Source organism: Eutrema salsugineum, unplaced genomic scaffold (assembly GCF_000478725.1).
Source record: "Eutrema salsugineum unplaced genomic scaffold, Eutsalg1_0 scaffold_5, whole genome shotgun sequence".
Classification (NCBI taxonomy): Eukaryota; Viridiplantae; Streptophyta; class Magnoliopsida; order Brassicales; family Brassicaceae; genus Eutrema; species Eutrema salsugineum.
The window spans coordinates 9,274,699-9,289,121 of NW_006256612.1; the positions used below are offsets into that span (position 1 = coordinate 9,274,699).

At 36.6% G+C, this 14,423-nt stretch overlaps 2 protein-coding genes across 7 annotated transcripts; one reads left to right on the forward strand and one right to left on the reverse strand.

Annotated features, from left to right (window-relative positions):
* Positions 1–162: 162 nt before the first annotated feature.
* LOC18993094 (probable serine/threonine-protein kinase SIS8) lies at positions 163–5,686 on the reverse strand. 5 transcript variants are annotated; one of them, XM_024152065.1, is made up of 14 exons: positions 4,703–5,686; positions 4,013–4,453; positions 3,674–3,777; positions 3,258–3,335; positions 2,224–3,224; positions 2,099–2,139; positions 1,900–1,968; positions 1,687–1,787; positions 1,412–1,490; positions 1,219–1,317; positions 1,058–1,126; positions 870–919; positions 577–753; positions 163–481 (listed from the first exon to the last, which is right to left on the reverse strand). In XM_024152065.1, exons 1-14 carry the CDS (start codon positions 5,204–5,206, stop codon positions 349–351), a joined length of 2,946 nt encoding a protein of 981 aa, XP_024007833.1. In that variant the 5' UTR covers positions 5,207–5,686; the 3' UTR covers positions 163–348. The 5 variants fall into 5 exon arrangements, 2 of the variants coding, with proteins under 2 accessions (XP_024007833.1, XP_006416637.1); XM_006416574.2 differs by having other exon boundaries at positions 2,224–3,335; XR_002897966.1 differs by having other exon boundaries at positions 319–481; positions 870–935; positions 2,224–3,335.
* A 2,410-nt stretch (positions 5,687–8,096) lies between these two features.
* Positions 8,097–11,496, forward strand: LOC18993095 (mitogen-activated protein kinase 8). Of its 2 annotated transcripts, none has more exons than XM_024153090.1 (11): positions 8,097–8,597; positions 8,868–9,267; positions 9,358–9,485; positions 9,591–9,650; positions 9,808–9,957; positions 10,075–10,230; positions 10,309–10,446; positions 10,550–10,623; positions 10,699–10,815; positions 10,910–11,108; positions 11,219–11,496. In XM_024153090.1, the coding sequence occupies exons 1-11, from the start codon at positions 8,343–8,345 to the stop codon at positions 11,294–11,296; spliced, it is 1,755 nt and encodes a 584-aa protein (XP_024008858.1). In that variant the 5' UTR covers positions 8,097–8,342; the 3' UTR covers positions 11,297–11,496. The 2 variants fall into 2 exon arrangements, with proteins under 2 accessions (XP_024008858.1, XP_006416638.1); XM_006416575.2 differs by having other exon boundaries at positions 8,099–8,597; positions 8,859–9,267.
* The last annotated feature ends 2,927 nt before the right edge of the window (positions 11,497–14,423 follow it).

The following is a 14,423-nucleotide window of genomic DNA, read 5'->3' on the forward strand; positions in this document are numbered from 1 at the left end:
CATAAAAAAATAACAATTTGGGGTTTATAGGACAGATATATTTTAGATGTCAAGAAAAAACAGAACAGTGAAGTATCTTGTAAAGTGTAAGCCATGGTAATGGTTCTTTTGTTCCTAAGAACGTAAATGATCAATTCTTTTGAATTTTGTATATCAGAGAAATGATTCTCAATGTTTTACCATTGACAAAATAATTTTCTTTTTCCTCACATTTTTTTTCTTTTTTTGAATTCATTTTTTTTTTTACAGTTTGTAAGCAAAAACATGAGGGAAATTACACATGAACAGCACACCACAACAAAACATGCAAAGAATAATCCCACCATATAGTCGTCTTCTTCAACTCTATTATTGTTCCTGCTCAGTGATCAATGAAGAAGAACTGGGAACTGCTCTCTGAATGTTTGGACTCATTATAGGTTTCTGTATCTGCTTTAGAGAAGCCATGATCTCTGCAAAACTTGGTCTTAACCTTGGATCCCTTACAAAAATCAAATAAAATAACCATTTGATTCATTAAGAAAGAAAGCAAAGTGTGATATCTTCAATTTAGAATCAACGTTCTTTAACACTTACGTCTGCCAACATTTCCTGATGATATCTGCAATTCCAGGATCCACAAAATCAGGGATTTCAAGCCGTCGATGTTGAAACCCAACCGCGCCAACAACTTGCATTGGGTTCATCTTTCCCCATGGTTGCTGTAACGTAAAGAGTTCCCACAGAATCACTCCATAGCTGTACACATCACACCTGTTTTTCACATTATGGATCTGGTTCTTAAAACGGAACATCACATGAGAAATGATAACCAGTATCATGTTTATTTGGGTCAAGAGCTTTGATTGAAAAGAAAAAAAAAACCGTACTTTTCATCCGCGGGTTCGTTTCTAAGCACTTCTGGAGCCATCCATTCAGCCTGCAATTAGCAAACACTAAATCAAACCTAGCTTAGATCAATGAAAAGACATCAGGCTGTTCAAGATTAAACCACAAGAGAAAAAGAAAAATCTGTTCCTCGGTTTGATGAACTAGTGAATTTCTTTTAGCAGCTTACCGTGCCTGCTGTTGACTTTGACGAGAGGTATGTACTTAGTTTCATTCTAGACAACCCGAAATCGCACACCTGAGAAATATGCAAGCCATTTGAGATATGATCACATAATAACATAATCTTTGGTCGGAGAGGAATAGAATTGGAGTGGAAGAATTACTGACCTTGACAACCCAGTTTTTGTCAACTAGAAGGTTTGGAGATTTAAGATCACGATGGACAATTACCGGATTACAGCTGTGTAAATAATTCATTCCACGAGCCTACAAAGGTTGGAAATTTTCTATAAGAAACAATCAAATAGATACAAATTGGCGGTAGAGGTAAAAGGAGTGGAAGAGAAATGAGTAATAATACAGCATCAAGAGCCATCCTCAGACGCTTTCGCTCATCTAATTGGTTATTAGACCTGTGGATTAACCTATACAAGCTACCTCTGCACAAGCAAATTTTTATTTTTTTTCAAATTTGGGAAAAGCTGTAAAGTAAAGATCCAAGGAAAGTACACACTGAAAAAAGACTGAAGAGTTTGCCCTCTGCTCACCAATGGATGGGACAGGGAAAGTTATCATTAAAGATATGCCATTCATATAGCGTGAAAGCAATTTAATCATGAAGGATCATAGCAATACCTAGGAAGAAATTCTGTAACAATTGAGAGGTTTGGTGGGCGGGTTACAGCTCCCATAAAGAGAACAATGTTAGGATGTCTGAGCCTTCTCATCATCCGGACCTTGCATCGAATTGAATGCATAGAACAATGCAATGTTACAAATCTGTCACTTAGCGGTTAAAGTTTGAAACTTGTAAGGGTACCAGAGTTTCCAGAGAAGTAAGGCTTGTACCTCACTTCTGAATTCCTCCAGTGCCTCTCCGGTAATATCTTGGTCAATGAACTTCTTGACAGCCACTGCCTACCAAATCAAGAGTTTCTTCGTTATTGAAATAATAAGGAAATTTAGCCGTCAGCCAATTAGTAAGCTTAAACTTATGAACAGAGTTACATTGCTACTGTATTAAGCGAAACAAATGAGAGATACTCACAGTTCCATGCCAATCTCCCCTATACACCTCTCCGTATGATCCTGGATAAAGAAAGGTAAATCTAAAATAGTTATTCGTTGTAGCACTAGGTACACTAAAACGTATAGTAGAGCATAAGTCAGTACCCAGTCCGATACGCTCCGCCACAGTAATTTCCTCCCACAAAATCTCGCATTCAGCCACATCATCGATTGCAGCATCAGATTTTGAACTTTCATTGCCAGTCGATCTGTCGGATATTCTTTCTCCTCCTGAATTTGGACCGTGAAGCCCACCAGAACCAGCATCCCCATTGCTATTTGAATCTAGTTCAAGCTGCCTGCTCACTGCTGCAGCTGTCGCCACAACTGCAGCAGCAGCTGCAGCAGAAAGTTCTAAGGTGGAGGTTTCCGAGTTTGCTGACTTGGCGGCAGCAACAACCATGGAAGATGCAACAACAGCCGCTGCTGCTACCGCAGCAGGAACATTCCTGGGATAATCAGTAGATGTTTCAGAATGCGATGAATCAGATAAATGACCAGGTCCTGAATGTTCACGTAGGTCATGAGTACTATTTGCTTTAGCTTGCGGTCTTGGGAGTGGAGGCAAAAACCTCACAGGACCAAGATTACTCTGGTTTCTTCCTTGTTGAATTGTTCCAAAATCTTTCCCTTTCTCCTCACTGGATTCAGCCACAGATTTAATATCAACTGTTGCCTCCATTGACTCTGAATAAACTTCCGAGAATAAATTTCGAGGTGCAACAACTCCACTTTCAAGTAACACATCATGAAGCTTCTGAGCTAGTTGTGGATTCTCTTTGGCAGCATCGATCATATATTGTGAAACATCTTTGACTTTCATCCTGCGTCCAGCTGGAGAGCTAACACCTTCAGTCCAAGAGGGTGATCTGGCATGGGTAAAGGGATAAGTGGGCTTGCTAGAAAGTTGTTGAAATGGAGCCTTTTGACTCCCCACAACTTCCCTAAAAATATTTGGACGAATCATGAGATCCCCTCCACCTTCAGATTGCTTTTCCTCCCGGGAACCCTTGGTCCTAGAGCGATGTTCCGCTGACCAAGATTCTGGGTTCTCTTCAAATGAGCTCTCGACCCCACTGCTGGAAGAGGCTACACGAGATGAATCAACGTCTCTAGGACTAGCAGAGTAGACAGAATCATCATAGTCCATTTGTAGTCCAGCTGCATCAGCGGGGATAAGCGTGCCTGGATCTCCCATGAGATCAACAATGTACTCCCTGAAGTTCACATTTGCATTCATTAAGGAAATTACTTTGCGACTGTAAACAGCAACTGCAGCAGAAATAATCACAATACAAGCACGAAACAAGCCTAATCCTGCTTTCAGTTCTCAGTGGTGTGTTGCATAGATCAAGAACGTTCATAGTATCTAGCCTCTGTATTAGTTTGACCTTTCCAGAGATCCGAGTTAGCTATAATACACACCCAAGTCCATATGCACCGACGCTATTTCTACGTATATAAATAAACACACACATTTTCCTCTACAAATGATAGAGAAATTGTTGAATATAGATACTGTACATAACAATTTTATTTTTATTTTGAAAGTCACCTGCCATCATCAGTCTTAATGGAGTTCATTGCCACATCATCTGAACCGGTATATTGCTGTCCTTTGACAACTCGACAAGGAATGCCGACACTATCACACAAAACCTACAAAGTCTCATAAGAAAGAAGAGACAAAACACCACACTGCATTTTAGAGGTGCAATAAGCTTTGTATGTAATATGCATAAAGTCATACAAACCAGGGACTTTAGCACAAAGATTCAACTGAACATAGCACCAAACTAGCAAGAAGCTTCCACCGTCATTAGATAATGAAACAAATGCCCCTCTTACGCTAACTTTCACATAATGCAAAAGTAAGAGAGAGCAGGGTACATACTTTGAACAACAAGGCACGATGACGAGCCAGCCCAATAGTTAGAGAACCCAAGGGCAAAACCATGCTACAGAGGGTTGCTTTTAAACTGTAGCTCAGACTCCACCAAGCTCTTAACGTGCTATCTGGATCCACGACTGGTCCACCCATGTAATCTCCTACTAAAATCGCCAGTTTCCTTACCAATTCATTGTTCACAAAGCCAGAAGAAGACACTGACTTTGATTTAGCTGCAATGTCAAGAGCCATCTGTTCAAGTCTCAACAGATTAGAATCTTCGCTTCTGTTCACTAGAACAGCTTCCCAAGATACACCATCTGACACAAGTGTACCCTGGAGATCAACTAAGGGAGGTATCTTTTCTAAGGAAGATTCGTTCATAACTCCACTCAGGTCATAGAAACCATCCACGATCTTGTCATCATAGCCAAGACAGTTATAATTCTGCAAACCCGTAAACATTCCAGATGATATAAAATTGGTTAGAGGAGTCGAAAGAGAGTTAATAGGGACGAAATGTTTCGGGGTGTATTCACGTATTATAACACAAATCACTGGAAATCTACAGTGAACAATCAACTAATCAATTCATGTTTCTAGCACGATCTATCACTTTCTAACAGAAAGTCAAGGATGGCAATGATAAGTTCAGAACTGTTTCCATTTCTAGTAGCGATGAGCCAAAAAACTTACCCAGTATCTATATGCCATGAGTTCCGCTGGAGAATTATCGGGAGCGGGAGGACAAGAACCTAAAGTGAACTGCTTTATAGCCTCAATTTGAGCAGCTTCAGGATCTTCCTTAGCACTTAGCTCTAGAGCCAACTGTATCTGATACTCTTCTTCAACCTCCGGATCCTTGGAATTACTAGAACCCAAATCTTGCATCACGGATTCTGAGCCAACGGGAGCACCTTGTTCCATGGTTGCTTCATCCCCTGTGCTATGATTGGCATTGGAAGAAGTTGTTGGACTAGGGCTTTTTCTTTGAGCAACAGAGCTTAACCAATTTGATAAACCCGAGAAGGGTTTGGATTCTGGGTTATTATGGGTATCGAGAGACCTCGTTGAATCTGAAGGAGATGGTTCTGCATCACTCGACTTATTGCTCCTGTTTGAGATTGATCCTTCGCCGTCTTCTCGTTGATTCGGCACGATACGAAGCTTTTTTAGAAATTTCTTCATGTTCATCTTCATGCTCCGAATGTTAGAGCAGCGAACATCGGCCCGTAAACTTCTCCATCCCTCGAATCCAGATAACGAAAGAGACAACTTTGTGCTAAAACCTCCCAATTCCTCGCAAACACGACCCGGAGATCCGGAACTCCGTCCAGATCAACGGCTCGTCAAAGCCTAATGACTGCAGCAGAAGAATCTTTGAATCCAAATCAACCAAGACTCTCAAAGCCTCGAGAAATATCAGATTTCAATTTCGAGCAAATACCCAGAATACTTTTTCTCCGGATTTCAAAAGCAGATCAAACCCAATAACAGAGATAGATGAATTTTCGAGCTTTCAGCGAGTAAAGAAAGCCCCTTCCTTCGCTTCTCTCTTGAGAAAATCCACAATTTCTATCTTCTAAAGTCCGACAAAAATCAGCTAAAAACTAACGTAAATCAGAGGAGTAGATACTAGAGAGTGGATTTTGAGCTGGAGAGCTTTGAATTTTGTTTTGCTTTTTGCTACTTTTTTTTTTCTACTGTTGTTGTTACATGAAATAAAAAAAAACGTGGAAAAGCATTTCCTTTTTTTTTCATTCCACATCTTTTCTCATCGTGATTGGCCGTGAACAAAAAAAAAACACAATTTTGTAATATAGGAAAAAAATTGCATTTCCGTTATAAAAAAAAATTACATTTCACCACAAAGAGACATCATTTACAAGAGTGTGACTCGTAAGAAAATTAAGAGAATTGTCAACTGGAGATAGAATAAAGAAAACATAATTGTAACAAAAAAATAGGCAAAATTCAAAAAGCAAAACAAAATTGGTCTCTTTTTATCATGAGTTTTGTAAGAGAAAAAAAAAATTGTTTTACTTTTATTTTCTACTTTTCTTGTTGAAATCAAATGGAGGCTGATCTATCTTACACAACCAATCAGAGATAATAAAGCAATTCAAAAAGTTATCTAGTTAATTTTTTTTACGAGAAAATATTATTCAGATCGTTTTAATTTGTTTTCTATATGACTGACTGTACATTTTGTTGAAAAAAAAATAGTAAATTCGCAGAATTATTTATGATCGTGCTTTCCATATTCAGTATTCCATCGCTTATCTGGGATTTTATTTAAACAAAAGTTGTCTTTAGACTATTAAAATGCTTCGTTCACCACTTTTGTGCATTATCCTCCCATGACATATCGTAATGAAACTATTAAAATTACATATAGAAAGAAAAAAAAAAACAAGATGCTTTCTTCGCTAAGTAAATACACATTTTTTGTTTGAGAAATCCAACTTAATGTCATTAAAAATATAACTATTAAGAGTTTAGCTTCCAAATTAATGTCATTAAATATTTTAAAAGAAACTTATGTGGTGATGCAAATAGTGCAATAGTGGGCAAGAAAAGGGGGGTTTGACTTGTTTGACCAAGGCGCGTGGAATAGACGCGAGGCTATTATTATCCACAGAAAAAAATTAAATTAGAAACTCACTTGCGTTTCCAAATGGCCATTAGACGCCAGCCACGCATCAGCAGGGGCCACCCTATCCACCAATCAGTTTTCTTTCTCTCTCTCTCTCTAAAAATGTCTAGAAGGCGTTGACAATTAAAGGAAAAAAAAAAAGAATTCGATGGAAGACTACACACAATGACGCAATAGTAGTATATTTTAGTAGACATTTAATGTAAATTTCTAATTTTTATTCATTGTTAGTGTTTATCTTATCATAACAAAATGGGAGGACGAATCAGCCGAGAAGCTTCTTCATTCCTTGTATAAATTAATTATTCGTATCTCTATCTCTTCCAAGTCCTATCAAAACACTGAGTAGAGAAGTGAGATATTGTAGGGTTGCTAGAAGCTTATTAAAAGAAAATTGCAGGAGTCAAAACTAACTGCCAAGAAGAAGGAGAAGTGGTTATGGTCTGATTATAAGCGAAGTAATTATCTTAAGGGAATAAGTTGTGATAAGACATAACATTATTCATAACATCTCAAGTTTCATTTATGCATGCATAAGATTGAGGCTGGACCTTCACAAAAACAACAACATATAATGTAGTAGAGACAGACTATATATACACACCTTACATTTTTTAGCTTCTTACTTTCTGTCTCTCTATCTCCACACCTTACATTTTTTAGTAGAGACAGATTTAAAAAAAAAAACTCTTAAAGCTTCTAAAAAATTATGAGTTCCTAGGCGACTTATATTGTATCAAATAGTGGTCGAGTTCCTTAAGAGAAGGACATTCACCTAAAGGACGGAGAGAAAGATATCTACAAAATTGGTGTTAATGTACATCTCAAGAAACGAATGCTTGCTCACTGCCAAAAGAGAAACTTTGATTACACATGATTCTTAGATTCATCTATAAAGATTAATTTGCTCAAATCACGACAGACTCTTGCTCAGCTCATGATGGAAAATGATGGACATCATCAACACGGTTATGGAACAAGGCAGTGCCGGTCTTCACGCCGTTTGATTTCTTTGGAATTTCCCGATTTGGAACAAGAAAAGGTTTTTAATAGTCACTTTAACTATCTAGAATTTTATCAGTTCGGTTTGTATATATGTTGCATCTTTAATTTGAACCTTGTCTAGTGATTTTAATCCGTAATATTAACTATTTTGGTTGGAAAACAAAACTCTTTTTTTTTAACACTTTGACTGAAGGAAAATATTTCGTTGATTTCAGACAAAACGAAGAAAAAGGAAACACACTTTGTATGTGCCACTACAAAGCCCATATACTACAATAACAAATGCATGTTCGCACGGCCACATCAAAAACCGAATCCGGTTAGGATAAACCGATATATATTCAAACCGGGGTCGTCGAATTACTTAGAATATAAATATACACATTTTCTTCTTCCCCTCCCCACTCTCTCTCACTCTCTCTCACTCTCTCTCTAATCAATTAGGGGAAAAATATCAGAGCATGAAAAAAACATTTAAAAATAATACTAATAATTAAAGAAAAGAAAAATAGGAGAGAGGAGAAGAACATGGTCTCCATCTCCGAAGGACAAAATCGAGAGACGCGCCGAGAAATATGCTGATTTGACGAGAATTGTTTGGCTGAGAGAAAATTCGGATACCCAATTTCGTAAATTACTAATCTTTTGTTTTTCTTTCTAATCTAGTAGTGGTTGATGGGTGGTGGTGGGAATCTCGTCGACGGTGTTCGTCGATGGCTTTTTCAGCGACATCCTTCTTCTTCTTCTTCTTCTTCCTCCTCCAATAATCACAAACCCATTCTCAATTCTTCTACTTTCTCTAATCCCGATCAATCGGGTAACGCCGGAGATTTGAACGACCTTATTATTACTGAAGATCTCGATTTTTCTGGGCTAAAGCTTATTAAGGTCCCTAAACGAAATCACTTAATCATGGATCCTCACAAGAAGGTACCTTTCCTCTTCTCCTTCTCATTCTAATTTGTCTTTTTTTTTTTTTGTGTGATGATTGATTGTTTCATTGGTAAATGTCGAGATGGTTCATTTGGTTCTGATTAAATTTGATGCAATATGGTCTATTTTGGTAACTAAGATTTGAGAGACTTGTTTTTTGGCTGTCTTAATGTTATGTGTTCCACAAAAGTATGCAATGTGAGTTTTTGTCCATCAATTTGGTCAATCTCATAGAATCATGAGTAAAAATTCCTTCAGGGTGTGCAGGAAACTGAATTCTTCACAGAGTATGGAGAAGCAAACAGATACCAGATTCAAGAAGTCGTTGGAAAAGGAAGCTATGGTGTCGTGGCTTCTGCTGTAGACTCTCACACTGGAGAAAGAGTGGCGATCAAGAAGATTAACGATGTGTTTGAGCATGTCTCTGATGCAACTAGGATCTTGAGAGAGATCAAATTGCTTCGGTTGCTTCGTCATCCAGATGTCGTGGAGATTAAACACATCATGCTACCTCCTTCTCGCAGAGAATTCCGTGATATTTATGTCGTGTTCGAGTTGATGGAATCTGATCTCCATCAAGTGATCAAGGCGAACGATGATTTAACTCCCGAGCATTATCAGTTTTTCTTGTACCAGCTTCTCCGTGGTCTGAAATATGTTCACGCAGGTTAGTTTTCTTGTTTTTACACATTGTCCTCGTTCGACCCCTAATCGTCTTTTTAGATTTATTAATACACTTGAGGGTTCCTGCTTTCAGCTAATGTGTTTCATCGGGATTTGAAACCAAAGAACATTCTAGCTAATGCTGATTGCAAATTGAAGATATGTGATTTTGGGCTCGCTCGTGTTTCTTTTAACGACGCCCCGACCGCTATATTCTGGACTGTGAGTCAACTAATTCGAAAAATCTGAAAAACAACATAATTGCTCACTCGCTTTTCTCTAACTCTTTCAGTGTTTCTGAACTCATTCCTTTAATGTATTTTGTAGGATTATGTAGCTACTCGGTGGTATCGTGCCCCTGAACTCTGTGGATCTTTTTTCTCCAAAGTAAAATTCTTTTTCACTGAGGCCAACTTTTTTTTGTTACCACTCTGTATCACAAGAAACGCCTTCTCGTTTTCGGTTTTGAAAGATATTGTTTTGTGGTTCAATGTGACCATCTCATATTCTCATCATGCTAAGTTATGTTTTTTTCGTATTCCAGTATACTCCTGCGATTGATATCTGGAGTGTCGGTTGCATTTTTGCGGAAATGCTTTTGGGTAAGCCTTTGTTTCCCGGGAAAAACGTGGTGCACCAATTGGATCTCATGACTGATTTTCTTGGCACTCCACCGCCTGAGTCGATAGCAAGGGTTAGTCACTCAATTAGTTGAAAGAATCTGTTCGAATTTTCTGTAGCAGATCCGTTCCATCGTTCGAGAGCTGAGTTATTTCCTGTAATGAATTTTTGCAACCTTGAAAATTGACAGATTAGAAATGAAAAGGCGAGGAGATATCTTAGTAGCATGAGGAAAAAACAGCAAGTCCCTTTCTCTCATAAGTTCCCTAAAGCTGATCCTTTGGCTCTCCGCCTTCTTGAACGCTTGCTTGCCTTTGATCCAAAAGATCGTGCATCAGCTGAAGATGTAAGAGAAACGTAAAATTTGCTTTATTTTCCTTAATTAAAGCTCTTATGTTCATTGCTTTAATTTCTTTATTTACAGGCACTAGCTGATCCATACTTCAGTGGTCTGTCAAATTCAGAGCGTGAACCATCAACGCAGCCAATTTCAAAGCTTGAATTTGATTTTGAGAGAAAGAAGTTAACAAAAGATGATGTCAGAGAATTAATTTACCGAGAGGTAACATAAAAAGCCTTCTACTCATCTTTATCTTTGTCTAGTTTTTTTATCTGCTCTTCATTGATTCTAACAATCCCTTATCTTTGGAAAAAAAAAACATTAGATATTGGAATATCATCCTCAGATGTTGGAGGAATACCTTCGCGGTGGTGATCAGCTTAGCTTCATGTACCCTAGGTAAGCTAATTAAACAGCTCAGAAACTGTAAATCTTAAAAACAAAAAGTTAATAAATATATTGTTGTTTACGCAGTGGGGTTGATCGATTTAAGAGGCAATTTGCTCATCTTGAAGAAAATCAAGGTAAACCAGGAGCAGCAGGAGGAGGAAGAAGTACTGCACTTCACAGACATCATGCTTCGTTGCCAAGGTATTGTCTTTCACATAATCTCTCTCTCTATATCTCGTTTCTTTCTCTCTCTCTCTCTGAAAGCATTGTGCTTGGCTGTGATTGTCTGTTGCAGAGAGAGAGTTCCTGCTCCGAATGGTGAATCTGCAGAAGAAAGCAGTGATGTTGAGCGAAGAGCAGCAGCTGCTGTGGCTTCAACCTTGGAATCTGAGGAAGCAGACAATGGAGGAGGTTACAGTGCTCGTAACCTCATGAAGAGCGCGAGCATAAGTGGATCTAAATGCATCGGTGTCCAATCTAAAACCGACAAAGAGGTTAGTTAAGTAGTTAGTTATTGGTAAAGAAAGTAAAAATCAGAGGATTATGAAAGGAAAATGAAGATGGAGTTTAAGTACTGTTCTGTTCTGTTCTCTCTGTTTTGCAGGACACCATAGCTGAGGAAGAAGATGATGAGACAGTTGCAGAGCTTACGGATAGAGTTGCTTCTCTTCATAATTCTTAAAAAAAGTTTTAATTTTTCCTTCTTTTTTTCTTGTGGCAAAAGTTTTCTGATGAAAAAATTGGTTTCCCCATTTTCTTCTCCCTTCTTCCACATCTATCTACGTGGTTGGGTTTGATTTGTTGTATTTAATAGTTTGGGGATGAGAATGAGAATATTATATAAAAACATCTATCTCCATGTATGTTTTTTTCTTTTTTCTACTTTCTTTTTTGAACTGATATTTTGAAATTCATTTTATCGATTCAATTTGCTTCAGTAATCAGTAGTGCCAGTTTGTGTGGCTGTGGACGATCCGGTTCAGCTTGAACCGGGATTTTGGGTCCTTTATACTCGGCTTCTTACGAATAAATAAAAGTAATTAATTGATTAGCAGATTAATGCTGTGTTAGTTGGCCTTCTGACGAAGACTAAGCTAAAGAATCTACAAATATTTATTAGTCCATGATGTGAAAATGTAAATTGTATTGTTATATTATTGGTGTAATATGATATCCAAAGGGAATGTTATAATTATTGGCCTAATCTCATAACGACGAAACAAAATTATTTAATTACTTAAATCATTGGTCTGGAAATGTTATGATCGAATAAAGTGAGCTCTTAGGAGCTTACCCACCAACCCCAAACCATAGCCTCAATAAGGAACTTCAAAGGTGAATAGAAGTTTCCAGGCTAAAGTTTATAAATTCCAATTTGGTATGCAATTATATATGCGCTACATTGTCTTTTGTATAATTTATTAAAAATACTCATTAATATGTTAGTGTTTTCAAAGTGAAATGTCTAACTTTATGCTTTAGATTATGATAATTGATAAATATGCCACAAATTTGACTTCAAATTTATTATGACTACCAGGAAGAATGGGTTTCATGTGATTCATATCGTCATGCAAAATCATCACAAAAACTCTTGAGTAATACCAGTCTTTTTGTTGGAACTTTTAATAAATTTTTTCAAAATGTTAAAATGTCATCAGAATGTACGAGTCTATGACTAATACCGGTAAGCTAGAATATGAGTTTCAAACTTAAAAAAAAAAAAACTTTAAATAGTATATTAAGACGAGAAAAATATCAAATTTCAAACCTTTTTAGTAGTTCGAAGAATAGAAATATAGTTTATTTTTATATAATGGGTTGGATTAGTCATATATATATATATATATGTGTTTCTAAATACCGCAGCTCCATTTGAAGATTTATTACTTACTCACAACGTTGGAGTTCAAAACACTTTCACTTTGTGTTCAATAGGGTCATTCATATACAAAAAATTCATGTGATATGGTTGCATGCCATCTGTTTCGAAATATCGAAGAGTTGTCTTCCGTATTTTAATCAAAAGGAGATGCAATAGTAGGAGGTCAAAAAAAAAAAAAAGGGATGCAATAGTAGTATGTTATATGTATAATGTATTCATATATGTTTCGCATAGACCTTACAACAATTTGCAATTTAGTCCCATCTTATTTGTTCTATTAGATGGCTCGCACCAACCCATTGATCTATCACTTTATCGACCATAAAGTTTCAATGATTTTCTTTTAAAAAGACTTCAAAAGGTATTCCTTCATACTCCCCATTATATCACAGTAATAACTAATAATGTGGACTTATATTTTTATACCATTTTTTGCAAAACTTCTACAATTTATTAAGAATTTTTATCATCGTTCAAAAATGAAAAGACATAAAAAAAAATTGGTAAATACAATGTACCAAACGAACTTTCATAACTTTTTTCTTTTGTTAAAAACTTTCATAATTTTTTCCGAGTAACAAATTGGTTTTCAGATGAAGCTTAAACATCTATGATGTCAAAAAAAAAAAAATGTATAGATATATATATACACGCGCATTTTACATGTGTGGGTTTAACTTTAGCCCCCCACAAAGGCACAAAGGCACAAAGGCACAAAGCCTGAATTGATATCTACTAAAGTAGACATTAACTTTTTACGTCCCATATTTTATGCATGGCTTCTTTTTCAGAATGTGTACCACTTATGGAGTGTCAGATCAGATGATACTATAGGTAAATCGCAAAAGTCCTTTAAATTTATTTTGTTAATGAGATTGTATTACTATCGATCAAGAACTAAGAGAGCTGAGGTTAGTATTGAAACATTCGTTATTTCTTTCTAGATATTAGGAAGGTCCCAAGTCCCACCATCGGTTCGTTGTAATGTTTCTATAGTGGTATATATTGACCGCCAGTCCCATTAAAAAGTGAATGGGATAAGAGGTTCGTTTAAAGTTTAAACCCTAAAGGGAATATAATATATTCAAGCGACCGGATATCTGAAATCTAAAAAGAAAAACATGAAGTGACCGACGTTAAGTCCAATTCCAAAGAGGATAGGGATCCGTTAGTGACATGTCAGTATGTCACATATATTTATAAAGGGATTAGAGTTCGCAGGAGGCATATGAATGAAAAGAAAAAACAAATCCGATCCTAGAGTAAAGGAGAGAAACGAAACAATATAGGAAATTTTTTTTTTTTTTTGGTTAAAGAACAGTATAGGAAAACAAACTCTTGAGAACATATATTCGGCATTCAAAAATTTACCAATCGAGAATCTTACAAAGACGATTTATAAATAGTGACCGAATATTCTCAAAGACCGCGTATTTAACGATCGAAGTCTGAATCTTTGAAAATCCTTCACCCGCAACCGTTAAGCACGTTTGGTTAACTATTGTTCCAATAATTGGAAAAAGTTCTCATGTCAACGTACCGGTATATAATTCACCCAAATATTAAGCATTTTAACTAAATTATTTTGAGTTCTACTCAATTTAACCGAAAAGTATTGACGTTGATTTAGTTGGTGTTAGTATTTATTTAAAATTTAGATTAGATTAGTTGGCGCTATACATTTTCATCGAAACTGGTTAGTGCTACATTTTGATAAAAGACACTGACTAAAATAATCAAATCTTAGTCATCTTAATCAACTATTAAATAGAGACTCAAATTTGACAAAAGTTGGGAGGAATGTTGAAGGGTATTTAATAAATGAGCAAGTTGTTAAATCGATGAAGAGATACATTTTAAATGAGTGAGGTTTGGTGAACAAAAGAATGATTGGATGCTTTACAAAAACACAAGCAGGTAGCTG

Excerpts from the sequence above, each read along its gene's own strand:
- LOC18993095 (XM_006416575.2), top strand. The coding sequence starts at position 8,343 with ATGGGTGGTGGTGGGAATCTCGTCGACGGTGTTCGTCGATGGCTTTTT. Across the intron at positions 10,231-10,308 it reads ATCGTGCATCAGCTGAAGAT|GCACTAGCTGATCCATACTT; the intron begins GTAAGAGAAACG and ends CTTTATTTACAG. Across the intron at positions 10,624-10,698 it reads CTTAGCTTCATGTACCCTAG|TGGGGTTGATCGATTTAAGA; the intron begins GTAAGCTAATTA and ends TTGTTTACGCAG.
- LOC18993094 (XM_006416574.2), bottom strand. The coding sequence starts at position 5,206 with ATGAAGATGAACATGAAGAAATTTCTAAAAAAGCTTCGTATCGTGCCG. Across the intron at positions 1,318-1,411 it reads TGAGGATGGCTCTTGATGCT|GCTCGTGGAATGAATTATTT; the intron begins GTATTATTACTC and ends CAACCTTTGTAG. Across the intron at positions 1,127-1,218 it reads ACAAAAACTGGGTTGTCAAG|GTGTGCGATTTCGGGTTGTC; the intron begins GTCAGTAATTCT and ends CATATTTCTCAG.